General features: G+C 42.5%; 1 protein-coding gene and 1 long non-coding RNA gene across 7 annotated transcripts in view; one reads left to right on the top strand and one right to left on the bottom strand.

The window, feature by feature from the left end:
• NF2 (NF2, moesin-ezrin-radixin like (MERLIN) tumor suppressor) overlaps positions 1–23,432 on the top strand; it is a 74,413-nt gene that overhangs the window by 5,415 nt on the left and 45,566 nt on the right. For all 5 annotated transcript variants that reach the window (XM_008515679.2, XM_008515680.2, XM_070626926.1 and 2 more), the window contains exons 2-3: positions 20,817–20,942; positions 22,869–22,991. In XM_008515679.2, the coding sequence (XP_008513901.1) occupies positions 20,817–20,942; positions 22,869–22,991 (249 nt within the window). The remainder of the gene's footprint in view (positions 1–20,816; positions 20,943–22,868; positions 22,992–23,432) is intronic.
• Positions 7,372–17,575, bottom strand: LOC139084428 (uncharacterized). 2 transcript variants are annotated; one of them, XR_011541776.1, is made up of 5 exons: positions 17,372–17,575; positions 15,512–15,731; positions 9,418–10,079; positions 8,661–8,814; positions 7,372–7,596 (listed from the first exon to the last, which is right to left on the bottom strand). It is a non-coding gene; the product is annotated as an uncharacterized lncRNA (long non-coding RNA). The 2 variants fall into 2 exon arrangements; XR_011541777.1 differs by lacking the exons at positions 7,372–7,596; positions 8,661–8,814; positions 9,418–10,079 and having other exon boundaries at positions 13,810–15,731; positions 17,372–17,555.

Here is a 23,432-nt window from a genome sequence, read left to right as displayed (position 1 = left end):
GTACAGAGGAGGTGGGTGGGAGCACAGCTGTAAAGGGCTAAGGAAATGACTGTAGATGGTAAAGTAATAACTATAACAATGTATTGTTAAGTTTGTAACTTTAATAGATGTCGTATATATAATAATACTACTACAAAAAAGGGGGAAGGGAATAGAGGTATATAGGAGTAACATTTCTACATATCGCTGGAATTAAGCTAGTATAAATCTGAAGCTGATTCTGATAAGTCGGGATTATATGGTAAACCCTAAAGAAACCACTAAAAAAAACCCTTAAAAATATAGTGGAAAAAAATCATTAAATTTAAATGCTTCATTAGAAAATATTCACTTAAGGCAAAAGCAGGTAGTAAAGGAGGAAGAGAGAAAAAAGACATGAAACACATGGAAAATAAAAAGTAAAGTGGCAGTTGTACACCAAATAATTAGAAAACTTAAATGAGATGGACTAATTCCTAGAAAGACATGAACTACTAAAATTGACTCAAAAAAAGAGGCGATCTGAATAGACCTATAACTAGTGAAGAGAGTAAATTAGAAGTAAGAATACTACCCACAATGAAAAGCCCAGGTTCTCTCTACTCACTAGAGGCCCAGATAGCTTCACCATTGAATTCTACCACACATTTCAAGAACAATTCTTCACAAACTCTTCCAAAAAAGGAAGGGAGGAGGAGGGGAGGGACCACTTCCCAACTCATTTTAAGAGGCCAGCATTACCCTGATACCAAAACCAGACAAGAAAAGAAAACTAGAGACCAATATCTCTTATGAATATGGAAGCAAAAATACTAGCAAACTGAATCCAACATGTAAAAAGAATTATATGCCATAATCCAGTAGGATTTAGTCCAGGAATGCAAGGTTGGTTTAACATCTGAAAATCAGTTAATGTATTATGTCATATCCATAGAATAAAAACAAAATCCATGATCATCTCAGTAGATGGAGAAGAAGCACTTGACAAAATCCAGAAGCATTTCATGATGAAAAACACTCAACAAAATAGGAATAGAAGGGAACTTCCTGAACCTGATAAAGAGCATCTGTGAAAAACCCACAGCTGATACCATACTTAGTGGTGAAAGACTGGATGCTTACCCCCTAAGATCAGGAACAAGAGAAGGATGTCCACTCATGCCATTTCTATTCAACATTGTACTGGAGGTTCCAGCCAGGACAGTCAGGGAAGAAAATGAAATAAAGACATACATGTTAGAAAGGAAGGAGTAAAAATACCTCTATTCACAGATAACATGATATTATATACAAACTTTAAAGAACCCACTAAAAATCTATTGGAACTAATAAACAAGTTCAGCAAGGTTGTAGGATACAAGATCAATATATAAAAATTGATTGTGATTCTATATACATGCAATGAACAATCTGAAAGTGAAGTTAAGAAAATTCTATTTATGATAGTATCAAAAAGTATAAAATACTTAGGAATAAATTTAACAAAAGAAGTGAAAAACTTATACTCTGAAAATTGTGAAACGTTGAAAGAAATTAAAGGTGATCTAAATAAATGGAAAAATATTCCTTGTGTATGGATCATAAGACTTAACATTGTTAAAAAAGCAATATTCCCCACATTGCTCTACACATTCAGTGCAATCCCTATCAGAATCCCAACTTACTTGTTTGTAGAAATTGACAAGCTGATTCTAAAATTCATATGAAATTGCAAGGGACCCAGATAGCTAAAACAATCTTGAAAGGACAAAATGAGAAGACTCACCCTTCCTGATTTCAAAACTTAATACAAAACCACCATAGTCGAGATAATGTGGTACTGGCATGAAGACAGACATATAGATCCATGGAATAGAATTGAGAGTCCAGAAATAAACCCATATATCTTTGGTTAACTGATTTTTCTTTTTTGAAGATTGGCCTGGAGCTAACATCTGTTGCCAATCTTCCTCTTTTTTTCCCTCCCCAAAGCCCCAGTACATAGTTGTATCCCTAGTTGTATGTCCTTCTTATTCCTTCATGTGGGACGCCACCACAGCGTGGCTTGATGGATGGTGTGTAGGTCCATGTCCAGGATCCAAACAGGTGAACCCCAGGCCTCTGAAGTGGACTGGACAAACTTAACCATTACGCCACTGGGCTGACCCCCTGGTTAACTGATTTTTGACAAGGATGCTAAGACCATTCATTGGGGGCATGAATAGTCTGTTCAACAAATAGTGCTGAGACAACTGGGTAGCCACATGCAAAAGAATGAAGTTGAACCCTTCACTTCACACACACAAATTAACTCAAAATAGATCAAAGACCTAAATGTAAGAACAAAAACTATACCACTCTTAGAAGAAAACATAGGGATAAATCTTCATGACTTTGGATTTGGCATAAGATTCTTAGATATGACACCAAAAGATGAACAATAAAAGAAAAAATAGATAAACTCAACTTCATCAGGATTAAAAACTTTTGTAGTTTGAAGGACACCAAAAAAATGAAAAGGGGCCGCCCCGGTGGTGCAGTGGTTAAGTTCACACGTTCTGTTTCTCGGTTTCCTGGGGTTCGCTGGTTTGGATCCTGGGTGCGGACATGGCACCGCTTGGCAAAAGCCATGCTGTGGTAGGCATCCCACATATAAAGTGGAGGAGGATGGGCACAGATGTTAGCTCAGGGCCAGTATACCTCAGCAAAAAGAGGAGGATTGGCGGTAGTTAGCTCAGGGCTAATCTTCCTCAAAAAAAATAAAAAAATGAAAAAATGAAAAGAAAAAATATTAGCAAATCATGTATCTGATAAGGATCTTTTTTTTTAAAACTACTTTTTCTCCCCAAATCCTCCCAGTACATAGTTGTACATTTTAGTTGTGGGTGCTTCTAGTTGTGGCATGTGACGTGACCTGATGAGCGGTGCCACGTCTGCACCCAGAATCCAAACTGGCGAAATCCTGGGCCACCGAAGTGGAACATTGGAACTTAACCACTCGGCCACGGGGCTGGCCCCTGATAAGGATCTTATATCTAAAATATATGAAGAACTCTTTTTTTTTTTAAAGATTGGCACCTGAGCTAACATCTGTTGCCAGTCTTCCTTTGTTTTTCTTCTTCTTCTTCTCCCCAAAGCCCCCCAGTACATAGTTGTATATTCTAGTTGTAGGTCCTTCTGGTTGTGCTATGTGGGACACTGCCTCAGCATGGCTTGATGAGCAGTGCCATGTTCACGCCCAGGATCTGAACTAGTGAAACCCTGGGCCGCTGAAGCAAAGTGCGCAAACTTAACCACTTGGCCACAGGGCTGGCCTCTATGCAGAACTCTTATAGCTCAGTAATAAACAAGCAAGTAACCCAATTAAAAAATGGGCAAAGGATTTGAATAGAGATTTCTCCAAGGAATATATAGAAATGGCCAATAAGCCATCAAGCCATGCTGTGGTGGCATCCCACATACAAAATAGAGGAAGATTGGCACAGATGTTAGCTCAGTGACAATCTTTCTCAAGCAAAAAGAGGAAGATTGGCAACAGATGTTAGCTCAGGGCCAATCTTCCTCACCATAAATAAATAAATAAAACAATGAAATACCACTTTACCACAGTGGGAGCCAACCACTAAGATGACTAGAATAAAAAAAACATATAATAACAAGTGTTGGTGAGAATGTGGAGAAATTGGAATCCTTGTACACTGCTGGTGGTATGTAAAATGGTGCAGCCACTTTGGAAAACAGTCTGGCAGTTCCCCAAATAGTTAAACATTACAGTTAGCATATGACCCAGCAGTTCCACTCATAAGTATCTACTCAAGAGAAATGAAAACGTGTGTCTACAGAGAAACTTGTACACAAGTGTTTATAGCAGCATTATTCATAATAGACAAAAGGTGCAAACAGCCCAACTGTCCTTCAGGTAATGGATGGATAAACAAAATGTGGTATGTCAATATGGTGGAATGTCACTAGATGCACCCCTGACCCCACCCCAGTTGTGACAAGCAAAAATGTCTTCAGACATTGTCAAGTGTCCCTGGGTGGGGGGAACACCCTCCCCTCTCCTTTCTCTGCCCTCGCCCCCCGCCTTCTCCCCATAGAGAACCACAGATCTATAGAAAGGGGTAATAGTAGCAGTATTCAGAGAGGCAGAATGTTATGGTGTAGAGTCTGTCAAACTTCACACATAAATGACCTGAGGATCTTGATAAAGTGGGAATTCTGATTCTGCAGTTCTGTGGTAGGACTGAGAATTCTGCATTTCTAACACACTCTCAAGTGATGCCGATGCTGCTGGTCCAGGGACCACACTGAGTCGTAAAGCAGTAGTAGAAAGTGCATGTGCTTTGAAATAAGACAGACCTGGGCTTGAATCCCAGCTAAACTACTTAAAGCTTAGATGGGATACTTAAGTTCTCTGGACCTCAGTTTCCACATCAATAAAATAGAACTAATATTACTGACCCTGGAAGGTTGTTATAAAGATTCATGAAATGCATAGTGCTGGGCAGAAAGGAATGGACTAATTGGCCTAAAGTAGGAGGCTTGGGTCACCCAGGGCACTGCCCTGTTGTGATTTGTCAAGCTGTTGTATCTCACTGAACCTCAAATTTCCAGTAAAATACCTGTTTGTAAACAATATTCAAATAGTTTTTGACAGCAACAGTAGTTGGATTTAAGAAGATAGAGCAAACTCTGAGAGGCGATTAGTCTCTCTCTTACCCTATTTTTATATTGTACATTAACTGAGCAAGGTGCTAATGCAAGCAGATGGCAGATGCATTTTGAAAAAAAGAAGAGAGATGGTACTTGAGGAATTCTTGGCTTTATCGAGGTCAAATGTAGGTGGCTTTCTAAGAGGGACTCAATTTCAGAACCAGTGGTAGTTAACATATGAATCATATTACCTTATGCTAATAAGTTCAGGCTTTTTTGCTGCAGAGAGGGGGAAAAAATTCTCCTTGCACTGCTTGCTGCATTGCACAATTGGCTTGATGCTTTGGAGGATTTTTCCACTTGAAGGCTTTGATATTTGTCATTTTGAGAAAGTGGGTGCTGAAAGTAATTTGCCAGGAGGCTAAACGGTTATGTTATTTCTTATCTAGACTGGAATTTTGCTCTAATAATTCAATCTATCAGTAAGAAGAGCCGGATATGAAAAATTTCTCAAAATTGAGTTGTGAAAGATTCTAATACTATCTTATGTTGAAAACAAAGCCCCCTTCTCCCGTAGGTTGGCATCCCAAATGTTTTCACATATCCAAGTGGGATTATGATTGGATTAAATAGCAATGTTACGGATCATTCCAACATACAAGTGGACATAGAGTCGTCCATGACAGAAGGAACTCTCCAAAGGGGAAAATAGAAAGAACAAATTTGGTATTTTTCAGTGAGATGTTAAATCATAGACACTTCAAGATTTGGGCAAATGATTCCCTTCTAGGATGTAAACTCCAGAAGGGCAATGGTGGCTATTTCACTGCTTAGTTGTATATAGTAATAGTACTGTGGGGGCCAGTCCGGTGGCGTAGCAGTTAAGTTCACATGTTCTGCTTTGGTGACCCGGGGTTCATGGGTTTGGATCCTGGGTGCGTATTTACGCACTGCTTGGCAAGCCATGCCATGGCAGGTGTCTCACATATAAAGTACAGAAAGATGGGCACGGATGTTAGCTCAGGGCCAGTCTTCCTCAGCAAAAATAGAGGAGGATTGGTAGCAGTTAGCTCAGGGCTAATCTTCCTCAAAAAAAAAAAAAAAAATAGTACTCTATATGAGGGCACTGAGGAACTTTTTTCTTACTTCAGAAAAAAGATCGTTTCTGCCTTATCGTTGGGCTCGCCCATGGGGTTTAAGCAGTGCCTGTGGATGGCGTGGGTGCCACAGATCTAGGACGTGGACAGTCAAGGGTGCATGATGAATGCACTCATGCTGGTGAAGAAGGAAGCAGGGCATATGCTGACTAGTACTGCCGTCCCCTGGACCCCATGGCTGCTCTTTTGTGGGAGGAAGAGCTAGGGAATAGCAGTTACTGTGTGCCAGGTACCATGCTGAAGGCTTTAAACGCACTGTCTCATTTGATACGATGGAGACTCATTTATTTCTTCATTCAACAGATAGTTACTGAGTACTCACGTGGGCCAGGCAGTGAACACAACCTAGCAGTGATCAAGACCTGCTTAGGAGGTGTGCTGTCGTTGGCTTCATCTTCAGACAGGGAAATGGAGGCTCAGACAGGGCAAATAGGCTGCTTAAAGTCCCAGTGGAGCCACTGTCTATTCGGAAAGAGGGGAGGGCAGGGATGGGTAGGTAACGGGAGAATAGATGGGCACACTGTCAAACTCAGTAATAACCAGTTGCTTATTTGCTTATTTGAACCTCGCAGTGGGGCTTTCTAGTAAGTCGAGTAGGTCTTAGCTCAAGCTCCAGTTTTCTCTGAGGCAGCCCAGCCTGGAGGTTACGAGCGGGAGCCCAATCCCCAGCTCTGCCCCTAACCAGCTGAGCGACCTTAGACAAGTTCCCTCACCCTCTCCAGTGCCTCTGTTTCCTCATCTGTAAAATGAGCATTGTGATAATTCTTCCTGCATAGGGTTGTTACAGGGATTAAAATTGAGTTATTGTTGGTAAAATACTTAGACTAGCACCTGGGGCCGGCCCAGTGGTACAGTGGTTAAGTGCGCATGTTCTGCTTCTCGGTGGCCCGGGGTTCGCTGGTTCGGATCCCGGGTGCGGACGTGGCACCGCTTGGCAAAAGCCGTGCTGTGGTAGGCATCCCACATATAAAGTAGAGGAAGATGGGTGTGGATATTAGCTCAGGGCCAGTCTTCCTCAGCAAAAAGAGGAGGATTGGCAGTAGTTAGCTCAGGGCTATTCTTCCTCAAAAAAAAAAAAAAGAATAGCACCTGGCCCAAGGTAAGTTCCATTTGAAGGTCGTTATGTAAAAGGAAGTAAGTGCAGGGCCTCATCATTTGGCTCCCTTTCCCAGCCTCCTGCCCTTCCTCACATAGCCCTCTTTGCTCTGGACCTATTGTCCTGGTTGCTCTTTCCTGAAAGTGCCAAGCTCTCTTCAGAGTCTTGCACCTTGGCATAGTCTGTTCCCTTTACCTGGAATGCCTTTCTCATTTGTCTGCTGGCATAGATGTTCTCATTCTCCTTCTAGGCTCTGCCCAGGTGTTCCCTCCTCTTTGTGCCCGAGACTGCCACACAGCTACTAAGTGATAGGGCTGAGATTCGAACCCAGGTCACCTGCCTGCCGGGCCAGCCTTCTACTATACTATGCTACCCAAATAGGAAGCTTCAAGTAGAAAATGGGAGAGAAAAAGTTAGAGACCTGGAGAGAACTTAAGTATTTGGTAAACAGGAAAAAGAAAGTAGAATTACGAGATCTTTCCAAGAACTTCCTAACTCAACAACTGTTTGTCTATGGCATTATTTTATTGCGTTTGGTGTAAGAGAACCATTTCAGAACCATTTTGTGAACTTGCCGGTGGGCTTAAATTTTTGGCTGATGCATGCTATGACTGATAACCCCTGCTATATTGCTTCGATGGCTGGTTTGTCTTTTTGAATCAAATGGACATTTTTCCGTAAGTGAATCCTTTTCACTTGGATGGTCTACTTGGAATTCCTTCCTTTGACCTAAAATGAAACTTATTTTGTAACAGTTAAGCGTTTTCTAGTTGCATATTTAACATGCTTTATGGTCAGAATGTTCTTCTCTATATTCAACCTGGTGTCTTCTCATAATACTTGGTGTTCCACACAGATAGCAATTGGTTAGCCTGTCTATTCTGAGACCCTTTCATGTACATTGGAAAGTTAGTTATCTAACTTTTCCACCTCCCTCTCCATCCCCCCTCCCCTCTGCAGTCAGTTTTGGAGCAGCCAGTATTTGAGGTGTTGGATGCACAGAAAGATATTAAGAGGGAAAGTCTCAGCTTTCCATGGTGCTCATATCTAGTTAGAGAAACGGGACACACATGAAAAGACAACACAAGGGAGTCTATATATATCAAATTGAGGGTGTGTTGCTGTTGACAGGGAAGGAGGAATCACCGTGCAGTGGGGTGAATGGGAAGCACCCCCGCTGCCTGCCCTGGCTTTGAAGGCAGGTTGTGTCCACAGATGCAGGGGGAGGAACGTTCCTGTCCGTGGGTCAGTGGATGTGGCTCGAGCAAAGGCAGTGGATGGGAATCCTGTGGTTTGAGGAGGGATAAGGGAGAGAAGTGTTTGAACTGGTAGGTTCAGGCCACATATTGGAGGCCCTGGAAGGCCAGATTAAGGAGTTTGTATTCATCAGATGCAATGAGAGCTTTGAGATTTTTACTAGGAGAGTGGTTTAAAATGGTCGGCATGCAGAGTGATTTGCAATGTTTGGGGATGGGGCTGGGGAGAGGTTGGAATAAAGGAGCCCAATTAGAAGACAACTGCTTTGGGCCAGGTGTCACACTGAAACCTGAACTAGCTGGGGGCTGGGACAAAACTAGGCAGATGGAAGGGTCCGGTGAATCCGAAGGCCGGGGCACCAGGAGGACGAGGCCAGGGATCAGGGTCTTCTGTGACCAAGAATGAGCAGAACTCCTAGGGCCAAGATTCAGGAGGTACCAAGGTCCAAAGCCAGTCCTAGAGCCCGAAGGCCAGCCAAGCAGGAGGCGGTTCTTGGGTCAAGCCTGGCCAAAGTTGGGCTCAGGAGGTCAGCATACCTTACTGTATCCGGTCCCGGTGCACAGTCAGAGTGTTACTTGTGTAAAACCATTGAGAGCCCTGAACTGGTGTTTGAACACCTGGCTTCTAGGCAGAGCTCCTCTGTGTGACCCTGGGTGCGTCTCTTCTTCCCTCCAGGCCTCAGTTCTTCATCTGAAAAATGAGGGAGAAGAATTTGATTTCAAAGGCCCTCAGCTTTAACATCCTTTTTCGGGTGATCTGGGCAGAAGCAGCTCATTGCACAACTCCCTCTTTCATATTTCCTTCTTAGGTAGGAAGTCCTCTCAGGATTTGAGCATGTAGGTGTGAGAGAATCTTCTAGAGGACAGAAAGAATATTGCTGAGGGAACAAGAGCGGGCGTCCTGAGAGAAGGGGTAAATTGGCGTGGGTAAAGCCCTCCCACTGCCACTTGTCCTCCTTGGACTTACCTCTAGAAACTTCAGTTGCCATGTCTGTAAAATGAGGAGAATAATAGTATTTTTCTTATAGGATTGTTTTAAGGCATGAATGAGATGGACCTTTATGGGCACCTAGCCCAGGGCCTGACCACAGTAAGGGCTTGGTAAATGTTAGCTTCTTATGCTGTCATGAGTTGGGAGTCTGGGAACAAAGAGGAAAAGTCTCACACTAGAGGCACTGCCAATTTTGTCCTTTAATCTTCCCCTTCATTTTCTTTGAACCTTCTTCAGGTTATCCATGCCTTTGTAATTGTAGACTCTTTAGACTATAAATAGTCTAAACATAATGAACTTTACCTTATGTCTTATTCCATGTTGAAGGATCTTCTTTTTTGTAGCGTGCTATATAATTGATCTCTATTTAGCTTGATGTCCACTGTGATAACAGGATTCTTTTCTGATTTCCGTCAATAGTTAATTATTCTCCATTCTTTTGTCCCCAATGTGTCATTTTGAAATGCTTCTCTTTCCTTTGTTTTGAATGACTTCTCCAATTATTCATGCTAGTTTTGCATTCTTGTCCAAGAACATTTTGGGTGCTTGTTTATTTTTAATTTCAGAAGTTAAAGCATTTGAGGTCTTAAAAATGCAGAATTGAGTTTTCTCAGAGCTGCTAATCTTTTTAGCCAGCTGGTGATGAGGCTTCTCTGGTTTGTTACAGGATGATGTGTTCTATCCTCTTGTCTGTGCTTTGTCTAATTTAGATTCTAAATCCACGTTTTAGTACATTTTTAGCATGTAAATATTTATTACCAAACTAATACTGACTTCGGGGGAAAAAAATCTTTAATCAAATCTTCAGTCACTGATGCTGAGACTCAAGGTGCTTGTCCCAGTTTAGGAATCACTCCAGCACCGCTAGGTGGGGTCAGAGCACATCGTTTGTAAAGGCATCGGGCCTTTTTCTTCTTCCAGCTCTCACTACAGTTCTTTTTGTTTCTTGCCAAATCTGGACCTAGCTTTGGAAAATTCACAAAAACTTTCTATTAGTGAGTTACTTTACTTATGGCTTTCCCACCCACCTTGCCAGTTTTAGTCTCCAATTTTTAGTAGTTTTGATAATTTGGCTTTCAGATTAAACTCAAAACTGAAGCCCAGAGTAATTACTAAACTTATCTGATCTATGGTTTTAAATCCGCCAACAGTGTATATATCTAGCATCCTACTCATGTTGATTTGAGATTAAATCAGCCTCAAATATGTTAAAAAAAAGTCTTCAGTCCACAGTAGTTCTCATCCATCTGCAGAAATTTTTGCTAGTCCTACCCACTCATTCTGTACCTTCCAATCTGTTAAAGTCAGTGTCCTTATCATTGATGACTGTGAAACTTAATCAAAAGGTTGAGCTAGAAACAGAATGTTTAAAATTTCTTTCTGGGCTAGGGTCTGGGTTCTCCGTGAGCCGGTTTGCATGAATGGATTATGCTCTAGCTCTGTTATGCTGAGAACTTTTTTGAGGGAATGCACTTTTAAATACAAACTACAGCTTTTGCAATGGCCAGGACACGACGAATTACTCGGTTGGATAATACTTGGTCATGGATTGTTATTTCATAGTCTGCTAGTTTTACCTCATGTTTAGACATTTGAAATTTAGCTTAGTGTCTGTCTGCACTGAATTTACTATTGTTTCCTATTTGTAGCTCTCTGCAGAATTTTTATTCTCAGTATTTCAAGCATTTGTAACCATTGATAATTGCTGAATATCAACAGTGCGCTAGGTGCTAAAAGCTCCTATTTTTCAGCAGCCTTATGATTCCCGTTTTTGTTACATTAGAGAGCTCATTGTTACACAGTCACCTCTTGATTATCAGGAGTAAGGAACACGATAGCAATAGCAGAACCTGAGTAAGGGAAAAGAATGTAGAAAGCACACATAACTTAAATGTTAAGTGTCATTTACACTCCTGAAATTGATTTTAAGATACGGACTGGGATGTTAAAGGGTTAAAAGAAAATTATTATAGCAATGAAAAAAGTCCTACATGGTTTCTGCAAAACTGTCTCAAGGTCTAGACTCAGAGGGTGTTAATCGTGAAAGACCACTTGACGGTTGTGGAAACTGAAACCCAGAGAGGTTAAGTGATGTTCCCAACACAGCGGGTTTGGGTGTTTTATAGCTATTCGACAAGGCCGTGATTGCCCTCATGTTGTGAACCAAATTCCAAAGACAGCAATGGTCTTCTTTGCTTTTGTGGGATTGTATTGCTTTTATAGCACCACACTGTATTGTTTCTTTTTGCTTTGTCATCTGTCAGCTGACTTGGAAGTGCCTCATCTTTTTCTCATAGCATCATAAAATCTCGGCATTGCAAGGGGCATAAGAGATTGACGAATGAAGAAATTGAGGCCCAGTGGAGCTGTGTGGCTCACCCGAGGTTTTGGCTTCTGTGTGCTAGAGGGGGATAGTTTAGGACACAGATCCCCTCTCTGGGTTCATTCCTGCTGCCGTGACCTCTCTCCACTTCAGCAGAAACATGCCAGAAGCTGCACACATATGACTCCCGCCTGCCAAAAAAATTATAATTCATTTTGTTTTGAAAGACTTACTGGAGTTCAAAATCTCCATTTTGTGGCTTCGCAAGGTGCTATGATTTGTTTCTTACTAGATTCTTTTGTTCTCTGGAAATTTTTCTTGGTTGGTTCTTTGAGATTTAGATTTCCTTGCCAAGGTATCTTTAGAGAGAGGAAATCACTATGTGTCACCAAAGGGGGAAAATATATACCTTAAGGCCCACTTATGCAATTAGAATTTTAATAAGGAGTGTCATAAATTCTTGCTTCATTGCAATCACTACTTAGAAAGCTCTTCTACTCAGAAGCCTCATCTAGTTATCATCATCATTATCATCAACATCATGAGCCAACCACAAGCATTTATGGAGTGGCCACATATTGTGTAGGACTGGTGTGGGTTGTGGGAGAATTAAAGTGTGCTTGGGACTGGTGGTGCAGTGGGTAAATTCACAAGTTCCGCTTTGGCGGCCCAGGGTTCACCAGTTCGGATCTCGGGTGCAGACTTACGCACCAGTTGTCAAGCCATGCTGTGGCAGACGTCCTACATATAAAATAGAGGAAGATGGGCCCGGGTGTTAGCTCAGGGCCAGTCTTCCTCAGCAAAAAGAGGATTGGTGGTACATGTTAGCTCAGAGCTAATCTTCCTCAAAAAAATAAAAAATAAAAATAAAGTGTGTGTATGTGTGTGTATAGTAACCCTTACCTTCAAGGAGTTTGTGATCTGCGGAACTGGAGGAAAGACAGGAATCTTGGGGAAAGACAGACAGCTCATTTTTCCGTGTATGTAAAGTACATACTGACTCATGTACCTGGTATAGTACCAGGGTGGGGACGGCCATGGGATAAAGGAATGGATCTTAGAAAGGTCTGGTTATGGATAAATGGAAGCACGTAGGTTTGCTGACTTGGGAGGGCACAGGCTGGGTTGTAACAAGGCAGGGCAGTTGGTTGAAGGAGAGAATTGGTGAAGGGCCTTGAAACCAATAATTTAAATAGATTCAGCAGGGGCCGCCCGGTGGCGCAGTGGTTAAGTGCGCATGTTCCGCTTGGGCGGCCTGGGGTTCGCCGGTTCGGATCCCTGGTATGGACATGGCACCATTGGTGAGCCATGCTGTGGCAGGCGTCCCACATATAAAGTGGAGGAAGACTGGCACGGATGTTAGCTCAGGGCCAGTCTTCCTCAGCAAAAAGAGGAGGATTGGTGGCGGATGTTAGCTCAGGGCTAATCTTCGTCAAAAAAATAAATAAATAAAAATAAATAGATACATAGATTTGGCATACTAACAGAGATGGTTGGAAGACTGGGAGAGGAAAATTACTTGCTGTGGTAGATTATGGCAGAAACTGACAGGGCAAGAAATTGGATTTGGGATTTTTTTTGCGAAGAAGACGTTTCAGGTTTCTGAGATTTTGCCCAGATTTAGATGAGGGATGTAGGGGTCATGATGAGTAGAGCAGAGAAATGAATCTCTTTTTTTGCTAAAATCCTGTTTCTATTTGGAGGATCCCCTTTTCCCCTTATGTTGAGAAATAGCAGCTGAGTAGGAGTGGTGCATCCTTTAATTGTGACAGGAAATGGCATGATAGTTTTGGAGTTTTAAGTTCATGAGACACGAGAACCTGCTTGTGTGGTGCGATGATACCACACCCTGAGGTGGGGAGTGTCGGTTTTACGCTGGCCTTATTGCACTTTTTGTCCTCTTTGATTAACCAGAATAGATTTTAATGGAACTCTCATTATTCATTTGCTGCACAGGAGAATCATTTTTATAACCCTTTCCATTGTGTTTATCTTGTAAATTGAGGTATTTGGCATCTATTTTTTTCAAAACAGACAAATAAAAGTTATACTTAGGTTTGGATCTGGTCCGTTAGCATCTTAAATTCTCGAGTCTTCTATAAGTAGGTTCTTGTAGGCCAGCCACGACTGCAAAAGTCAGTTAGGGATAAACATTGAGAGGGGAAATCGCAATCACCCTTGGGTTTCCATTTCTGAGATAAGAGTAAGCACGCAGCACATGTCCTGAGCCTGGGGAGGCGCACTTCCTTCTGTTGCGCTATCTGAAAGGGAGCTAACCTTTCGACAATTTCTGTGGTAAATGCTAGGGCGGCTTGTGAGCTAATTAGAAGAAACCCTGATAAGCAAATGCTGGGTTCGTTGGTTCTCTTTCATTTTCTGTGGAGAGGCAGCCAGTCAAACAGCATTCCTTATGTGACTGATTATCTTGTCCCCCAGACCTCAGTGAAACGGAATACTGCCTCTCTGGTACGTTTTTCCAGATTTGAGTCTTCCCCGTAAAGCTGAAGTTTCTCTGTGTGTTCTAAGGCATTTCACATACGGAAGCCAAATTCGGTTCTTTTTCTTCAGGGAAGTTGTTCTTTTCTTAGCCGTGGCCTTTTCTCTTCATGTGGCTGGTTTCCTACTCACCCTACACAGTCGTATCAGCAAATGAGAGGGCTTCAATTGCCGATGGCTGCCTGGCCCAAAGGAAACAATGGGAGAAATGCAACGTGAAGACTGTGAAAGCGGAAAACAAATCATAGTTATAGGGTTGTGAGTCTATGCGTGGCCAAGTGTAAGATGACTCTCATGAACGTTATTCATAATGCTTCCCCAGTTAATAGACCCCAATCAGCCCTGTAGGTTATTGGGGCCAGTTACTTCCTACAACAGAAAAGTCCTGCATTCCAGCTACGTTCCTGCTGTGGAGGGTAAGTGCTTAGTGCTATTTACTTAAAACATTCCAGGTTGATAAATTACAAGCACTTTACTCTGGGTAAAGCTCATAAATTCAGCCCCTACAAAAAATAACAAGCTGACAGCACTTAGTCCTGTTTATAAAGTTCATACACATCTATCTTTGATACAGGCACGAGTGTATATCTGAAATAGCACTGCAGCCTGTAAAGTAATGGGAGCGCACAGCTACAAAGCAAGAAGCATCTTACTTCCAGATTCACCACCATTAGCGCCTCTGCTTGAAGGGCATCTTGAGGACGAGGCCTGCGGAGCAGGTGCTTACACGCCGTGGAGTCCAGATTTGTGCTCCTTCCTGCCTTTCCTCTCCCTCAAATCACCTTTCACACTTCCTCCACTTCTCTTTCTCTGTCTGCCAGATGAGCGTGTGCCTCTGAGCCTCCCTCTTCTTCACTAGGCTGATGTGAGGTGAGGAGCTGTAGTGGTGTCGGTGGAGCAGTTGGAACACTTTGGCAGGTGGAAGGAGATGGGTTTAAATGAAAGTTTCATCAGAACCAGGAGCTATTCTGTTTTTGGGCAGTCTATTGAGGAAAAATTACACACCCTAACAAAAAGGCCTTTAAGTAATATGAGTGCAAAGCCTGAAAGGCTTTATGTGCACTCAGGTATCAGAAAAGGAAATACTGTAATGAGAAAAATAAACTTGAGACTCATCCCACTGGTCGTGGCTTCTTAGAACCCTGGCAGGTATTGTTATGGGATGCGTGACTGCTCAGAACCAGTGCCTCAGCAACCTGGTTCCTCATCAACTGTGGAGAGTCCAAACTATCGCACGCGTGGGGCCAAAGCTGCGTATTCAGTGCTGCATTGAACATTCAGTACTGCAGATAGGATAATTATGCTGCTTGTCAGATCCCAGAAAAGTGCAAAGAACATTCCTTCACTCTGCAACAGCTTGGACCCAAGCGGCAGACATGCTGTTCCCTCTGGCTGGCGTGACCTTCCTTCCTTCAGCCCCTTCACCAAGGGCCAGCTACTGCCTGGCTTTCAAGACCTAGCTCAGACAGCGTCTCCTCAGAGAAGCCCCTCACCCCCCGGACCCCAGGCCCGAGTCATTGTCCCACCGCACTCTGTTCTCTTAGCATTTACCAGGTTGCATTTTCGTTATCCATTTACCTGTCTTCCCTGTCAGACATGAATAGGAACAGTGTCTTGTCCTGAATTCATCATTTATCTCTTGTGCCGGGCACAATGACTAGAATGTAGTGAGTGGTCAATAAATGTTGGTCAAATGAGTGATAGCATGGTTAGCTTGATGAGAATTGATGGTGCCCTTTCTGATCTGTCATCCATCATACATGGAGTGAAACAGGACTGGAGGCTTTAAACAGGATCACTTAAGAATATACGGAGAAGAGGCAGGGTTAGAATGAATAATAACTACCCTTTATTGAGTATTTACTATGGGCCAAGCACTGTCTTAGGCTTTTTTAAATGTATTAATGCACTTAATCCTTAGATCAATCTGCTAAGACAGGTTCTGTTTATTATCCCCATCAGAAGCCCAGGAAGTTCAATAACTTGCCCAAGGTCACACAGTGACAACACTGAGATTCATCCCTTTATTAGATAACCATTGCCTATCTATGCCTTTTAGACTGGTTCCTGGAAAGAATTAAGCCCTAATGTCCTGAGGCATCCATCTTATATAATGACTTAATTTCTCTCCTGTGTTTCTAGAATGGTACTTGTTCTGTTCCATCCTTGGGAAAAAGGAGAAAACAGTCATTCACATAACTTTCTGTGTTCTGAGGTTCACATGAGAGACAGAGAGATAGATGACAAAGAATTGGTTTTAGATTCTAGTTTTCATCCTTTTGGAAGCATAGCAGTGTTCTCCAGTCTATTCACCCGTCAAACTGAACTACCATACTTTCATTTCCTGTGAGGACCATCTAAGCTTTTTTGCCTCTAGACCTTTGCATATGCTAGTCCCTCAGCCTGGAACGTACTTCCCTGCTCACTCTTCCTTCCCCAAGCCCAGTCTTCACTTGGCTCCTCTTCCCCACCAGGAGAGTCAGTGTAGATGCCATTTCCCACTCCTCCAAAATTATTGGAGGACCCCATAGTCCTAGGTATCCCTGTTGTGGCACTCACAAGTGTTGTGGTGCTGAAAACCACACCTGGAGTTGATTTTTATGTGTGGACTGAGGAAAGTGATCATTTGTTCCTGATTCATGCCCTAGACCTGTTCTGTGAGAGCAGAGACTGTCTCTTTTGTTCCCCATTTATCCCTTGCACCTTGGGTGGTGCTTGGGCACAATGTATGTTCACCAAATATTTATTGAAGTAGCGGATGAATGGGGGTTAATTTTGCTTTAAGTTTTTGAGCCTTGGGTTTTTGAAGGCATCAGGTCTTCCATTGGGCGGCCATTGTTTGCCGTGTCCTGTGTGTACATGCTCAGCTGGGCACTGTGGGGAACAGAGAGATGACTGATGTCGCTCTTCTTCTGAGGTACCTACAATCTCGGGAGATATTAGGATGACTTCTCAGCATCAGCACAGTGCAGTGGATCACTGATAAAACTATAAAGACAAGCCTGGTCATGTGCGTGAGTCGGCCGGCACCAAGGAAGCCCCATTCACATCCCAAGACCTCCCTTCACAGGGTGTCCTGAGAACCACCAGAGCAACTGTGACCAATGGTTCTTATCTGTAAAGATGTGGAAAGCCAGATTAGGAGGACTAAGCAAGTCTTATACATTTGGGGAAGGGCATGTTGACAAGTACAACCTCATGTAGGTAAACAACGTGTTGGAAGTTTAGATTTAACCCAAAAGAAAAACTTCTTAATTATTTAAAGATAGAACATTTTCTTTTATAAGTAGTGCTACTTTAAATCATATGTATTTAGGACTTCTCTCTACCTGGTTTCCCCAGGCACCTTAACTTATCCTGTCTAAAACTTAATTGCTCATCTATTCCCCTGAAACTTGCTGCTTTTCTTGTATTCCATTTCCCCTTTAGTGGAACCACCTGGTGCTCAAGCCAGAAACGCGAGTGTCCCTCTTGGTTCTTTCTCCTCCAGTCCCCACTGGCATAAGGCATCAGTTCTGTGAGTCTGCCTCCTTTCCATTTCTCAGGCTGTCTTCTCTCCCTCCCACTGCCTTCATTAAGGCAGGAGTTGGCCTCCTTTCTGTCCTTCTTGATTCTAGTCTCCCTGGCTCCAACCCATTCTCCATCCTATTGTCAGAGCACATTCTAGAATGCAGATTGGATTCCATCACTCCTCTGCCCAAGAGTCTTCACAGACTCCATGGTGAGCCACCTGGCCCGCATCACGCTCCCTTCCCACCAAGCCCCCTCCTAATTTCAGGCTGTGTTTCAGCTCTACCAGATGACTTGCAATTCCCTGTAGATATCATGATTTCTTTTTTAGACTTATTTCCTTCTCTTCTTCATCTAACTCTCACTTGTTCTCTAAAGAGTTTTCTGACCAGGGTCCTTGCTTGAGTCTCCTGCGGGGACCATGCTTCTGCCATTTTGTATCCTCAGTGTCTCACATTGCTTGGCACATAGGATGTGCTCTTTAATGCTTGTTGAAAGAATAAATGAGAGGTAGCAGAGCCTTTAATTCACATTGAACTGTGAACAAGCAATATCTGATTCTTCTAAGAGTGGTTTTGTTTCAGGGTGGGAGAAGAGTGTTAAGACACTGGTCACTTCCTGGAAAAGGTGGCTGGGGAGTGCTAGTGGAGAGCAAGACAAAGGAACCCTACAGAGCAGGAAAAGAGATGCTAGAGGACCAGGGGTGTGGGGGGGTGTGGGTGTGTGTGGGGGTTACCTACCTTAGATCACCATGAAAAAGGCCAGTGTTGGCTTTAGCAGGCTGCCAAAGAATCTGCGACTCAGTTTCCTTCGTTGAACAAAAAGGGGATGGGTCTACAGTAGGTAAATTACTCACCCATATTTCCAACTCTGACACTATGATTGTTGGAGTCAGAGTTAAAAATCTCAGTAGGACATTCTGAATTGATGTGAGGATTTTTCCCGCTCTCCTCTCTTTATTGCAAGTTCTGTAAGAACAAAGACATTGTCTCTTTACATTCAATAAAGATAATTTTGCATTTTAAAAACAAGGAAGTAGAAAGGAATTTAGGGAAATTGCACTTATATGATATTATGTTTGAGAATTTAAACTCCCGAATCAGGAGATTCACTCATTCTCTTCACAGCTTTCGCATACGTGCACTGCACATCCCACTTGCAGACGGCCCCATCGTGCCAAAGCACAGCCCAGCCGTGGCCGTGAGTTATGGCAGATTGGGAATCGTTACCTTGATCTTCTTGGCCCTTGGGTGTTTAACTTCTCCAAGTTAGTGTCTGTTCTTTAGTGTTACATTATCTTGTAGCAAGGTAGTCATTTATAATTTATGTACTATGTACTGGCTTAAAATAGAGACAAGAGGATAATCAGCATCCTGAAGCTTCTAGTTTTCCAAAACATTTCTTTAGTGAAGTCTGCCTGTAGGAATTAAAACCTGCTGTGAATTAAAAAACCGTTTGTCCTATTGTCGGACTGGGAAATGGGGGTGCCAACAAGCATTGTTAAGTCTTACAAAAGTGGAAGGAGATCTTCTTTTAAAATAAAACTTGTCATTTTATTTTATCCTACTCAAAGTAATCTCTTTTTCTTTTTCGAAGATTTTTTTTTTTCCTTTTTCTCCCCAAAGCCCCCCAGTACATAGTTGTATATTCTTCGTTGTGGGTCCTTCTAGTTGTGGCATGCGGGATGCCTCCTCAGCGTGGTTTGATGAGCAGTGCCATGTCCGCCCCCAGGATTCGAACCAACGAAAAGGGCCGCCTGCAGCGGAGCGTGCGAACTTAACCACTCGGCCACGGGGCCAGCCCCTCAAAGTAATTTCTAACGACCTCAACCTTTGTAGTGTTCCCGGGGCCCCACTAAAGTCACAGAGAGGGATGGGACAGAGGTAGAAGGACATCTAGGAGAGGCAGCCCCAGTGAAGGACAAAGCCATTCCGTATCCCAACCACTTGTCTGCTGCGGTTTTGGTGTCCTTCCATCTAGGCGGCTGCTTTGCAATTTGACTTTGACTGTAAACACGGAGAAGGGATGGGCTTTCCTGTTGAGCACCTCGTAGAGAACACACTGTTCATTCACGTATATTAAAAATAGAAGGCCTACTTGAAAAATCCCCTGTAGAATCAGCTTTTAGCAAAAGCCAATCAGATATTAGAGATCTAACTTATTTTTTCCTTCTGGCTTTTATAACAAGTCTCTGAACCCTACATTTTTTTCCTTTCCTTTCATTATGCATCTGCAGTGTACCAGGACATTGGGTGGAGATTTCTAACGAGGGCAGGAGAAAGACAGATGCTTCTGCGCTCGAGTGGTCTTGCTCTTCCAGTGTCAGGCAACTTTGTATTTGAATCTCAAGATTATTCTTATTATGATCATCATCTCTGTGATGTGTCTCATCTCACGTGCACATTAACTGTACCCAGGTGTACATTTGAATGTCCACCTGAGAGTTGAAGGCTATTGGGGTGGGGGGCGAGCACCTGCTAAGGGGTAGTATGGGAACATCCTGGGTGATTTAACTTGAAAACCACAAGGTGGCAACATTTACTAAGCTGCTGGGCATTTTTTTCCCCTATTAAGATGTTGAACTTGCTTTTCCAGCTATAAGATTGAATAGGTGAAAGAAGGATTTAGCAGCCATTGATTCGGGTCCTTTTGGAAGTGAGGCTGTAGGATAAGCACACTGCAGTGTATTGGTGTCTGTTTATCTCCTGGGTTTAGATACCTAGAGTTTGAAATTGCTCCTCGTAACTGTGGGCGGGTCACCTCCCCTTTGGCCTCAGTTATGCATTGTGATAGGAGAGACCTGTGATTGTGCTGAGTGGTCTCTAATTGTTCTTTTTCTTCATGATTTATGACTTTGGTTACAATTTCCTCCCCTATGTTGCTTTTTAAAAAAACTTCTGGTAAAACCAGTCTTTAAATTTAAAAAAGCTCTAGCCTTTTTTTCAAAGGACAGGGTCATGATTTTTTTTTAAAAAAATCAATGACAAAATCTCAAGAAAATTAATGTCCCTGGAAGCTAGCCATGGCCCTAGGTTAACTCAAGAGGCTAGACTCTCCTAAATGAGGATGCTTATTTACCAGCTTTCCTAAATTAGCAGCTTTGGGGATATTAAGATCTGTAAGGAACTGTCCAAGGGAGGTATTGTGCATACTTTGTAGTGATTAAGCCATTAAGCTCTAATTGGTATTTTCCCTCTCCTGGTTTTGTGTAGGATGCTTTAAAATTGTTTAGGAATTCTGTGCTCATCAGCCATCTTAGTGTCATTCCCATCTTTCGGAATCCGGGAGTATGGAACCCAGAGAAAAGGTTTTTGTGCCAGTAGATTATGACCTTTGCTCACAATGCCTTTCGCTGTTGGTTTTTATGTTGCAGATGAAGTGGAAAGGGAAGGACTTATTTGATTTGGTGTGCCGGACCCTGGGGCTTCGGGAAACCTGGTTCTTTGGACTGCAGTACACAATCAAGGACACCGTGGCCTGGCTCAAAATGGACAAAAAGGTTGGGCTGGAACTAGATGAAACCAGTGGACTGATGTGTGCTCTGCTTTTTCCCTGAGCATGTGCCTAGCTTATTTACTCTTTATGAGGCATTATAGGTGCATAGTAGAGAACGGGGCAAGTCCTGAAGCGAGTCATGCAGAAAGCAGGTCCTGGAGGTGCCACAGGCCTTCTACTCCTGTCAGGCTCTCCTAGGCAAGCAGGTCCAAGCAGGATTGAACTGTGCCATCCCTGGCTTCTTTACTCATTGTCACCAGGCTGATTGCTTCTGGCTTTATGCTGTTCAGTTTATTGAACCACTAGTCGGGCTTTGTGAATAAAAATTACTATTATATTATCCTTTTTTTTCAATTTATGTCTTTGAAAGATTTTCTTGAGGCTCATGTTCTTTAGGGAATTTTTTAAACATCTTTTTGAGAAACACCATGGCCCAACTCGATTTAATCATTAATGTGATCTAAGGAATAAAGAGTGCCCTGGTCCCCGTGGTGAAGGAAGAGTGTCCATTTTGTCCCTCTGATTTTCTGGGGCTTCTGAGCATGGTGGATAAGTCTGGGCTCCCAGCAGTTCTCATGGATATTGCCTAGGAAAGCTACCTGCTGCTTGGGTTCCCATGTGCACACAGGATATCATTACCTGTTTACCTGCCTACCTAACCATGAAGATGTTGGAGAGCAGGGCCATGTGCTTTTGTCAGTAATTCCTAAAAGACCTCTGAATCTCAAAGTAAGTCAATATCTAATTCTTTTCCCAAATAATTCCCCCTGCAGTTACCTAGCTGATTTTATTTTCTAACTACAGGGCATGATAAACAGTGAAAGCCTCCCATCTTTTTACCAGTTTGACTCTAAACTCAAGTGTTCAAATTATGTTTATATACGTGCTCAGTAATCTGAATCTTCATGTTGGAATCCCCGATAGTTAGAAATTTCATATGGTAATTCCCAATGATCATGAAGATCAAACTGCCACTGTGTACCAGTGTCAGCAGGATTGTCCTAGATCAGGTTTATTTTGAATCTCTTAGGCACTGCCACCTGGAATTTTGCCAGGATGATGGAGAGTTATATATCAAAGACTACAAAACATTCTGTATCTTTTTGTGAATCTCAGCAAAGTAAATTTTAAATCATACCTGAGTGTTGGCTAAATGGATATTAGATTGGGGGCATCAGGAACCATGGAACCTGCTGCTCAAAGGAAATATACTATGACACATGTTAGTGGAGCCTTGTAGCCTGTCACATGGCATGTTTATGTCCTGAAATGAAATTCATTCTGGAGAGCAGATGGTTCAGCTTTTTAGTGGGTGGATGAAATAGTTAGAAGATTAAAGGCAGTGTGGTTTACTGACTATGCTCAAGTATTTTGTGGGGCATCTCTAGAGGTTCCTTGAAACAAAGGGTTGCCACGATGGACACGTTTCACTTCTTTCTCAGTTAATGTTTAGATGATTTCACAAAGATCCAGTTCATCATCTCTAAGCTCCATTCTAATATGGACCTAAATGTTTGGGGCAGTAAGAAAAAAGAATAAAGGCAGATTCCACTACTTCAGAAAATTAAAAGGCCTTCAGCCTACCATAAAGGATAGCACCCAAGACCTTTGAGTTATAAATTTCTAGTTTTGAACTATCTCTGTATGTAGCCTTGAGAACATTTGTGCCCTAGTAATCTTAAAACTCCACTCACCCCTTGAGGATATTGATTAATTGGGTTCAGAAACGCCATGTGAACTAAGTATTACTTCTTGTTATAGATGGCCCTGTGAATGCTTCAAACTGTACAATTACAACCTTTGGGAGGTGGGATGAATTTAGAGGGGAAAAATATTTACACAAGTTCCTGCACAAGGTTCTTTGATGGTGGCATGAGAGAAAGAGGTGCCAATAATAGAGTTGCTTGTCTTTTGCTCTGCAATTCTGCAGGTGCTGGATCATGATGTTTCAAAGGAAGAGCCAGTCACCTTTCACTTCCTGGCCAAATTTTATCCTGAGAATGCCGAGGAGGAGCTGGTTCAGGAGATCACACAACATTTATTCTTCTTGCAGGTACACCAGTCCATGCTACCCCCCCTAATTCTGAGAAATCTCACCAGGCATGGTTGCAGAGGCAGCCTGGATGAACCCCTTGGAGTTAACCACAAGTGCCTTCACGTTGCAAAAATGTTTCACCTCTGGAAAGTCAGTCCCTTTGGTTTTGTAATGGAAAGACTCTTCAGGGTGGAACTATACTTGAGCAATGAGAATTGGTATCAGATGAATTTGCAAAAGTATGATGGTGAAAGAATAGATACAAGTAACTTGCAATCTCTTTGAAGATGGATCTTGTTTTCTTCTCACTAACTTAAAAATACTCAATAGTTGTAAAGGAAGTCTAGAGAGAGAGTCTCACAAAGAGTAGTTCTTCCGGAAATTCAAAATCTTTTCTCTCTAAGACAGAACTTCATAACTCAAGTGACGCTTGGTTAATCCCACGCTTGTGGAACTTTG

This window comes from Equus przewalskii, chromosome 7 (assembly GCF_037783145.1).
Source record: "Equus przewalskii isolate Varuska chromosome 7, EquPr2, whole genome shotgun sequence".
Lineage (NCBI taxonomy): Eukaryota > Metazoa > Chordata > Mammalia > Perissodactyla > Equidae > Equus > Equus przewalskii.
Note: the sequence above shows the minus strand (reverse complement) of the source record. Positions and strands in the feature narration are given on the sequence as shown.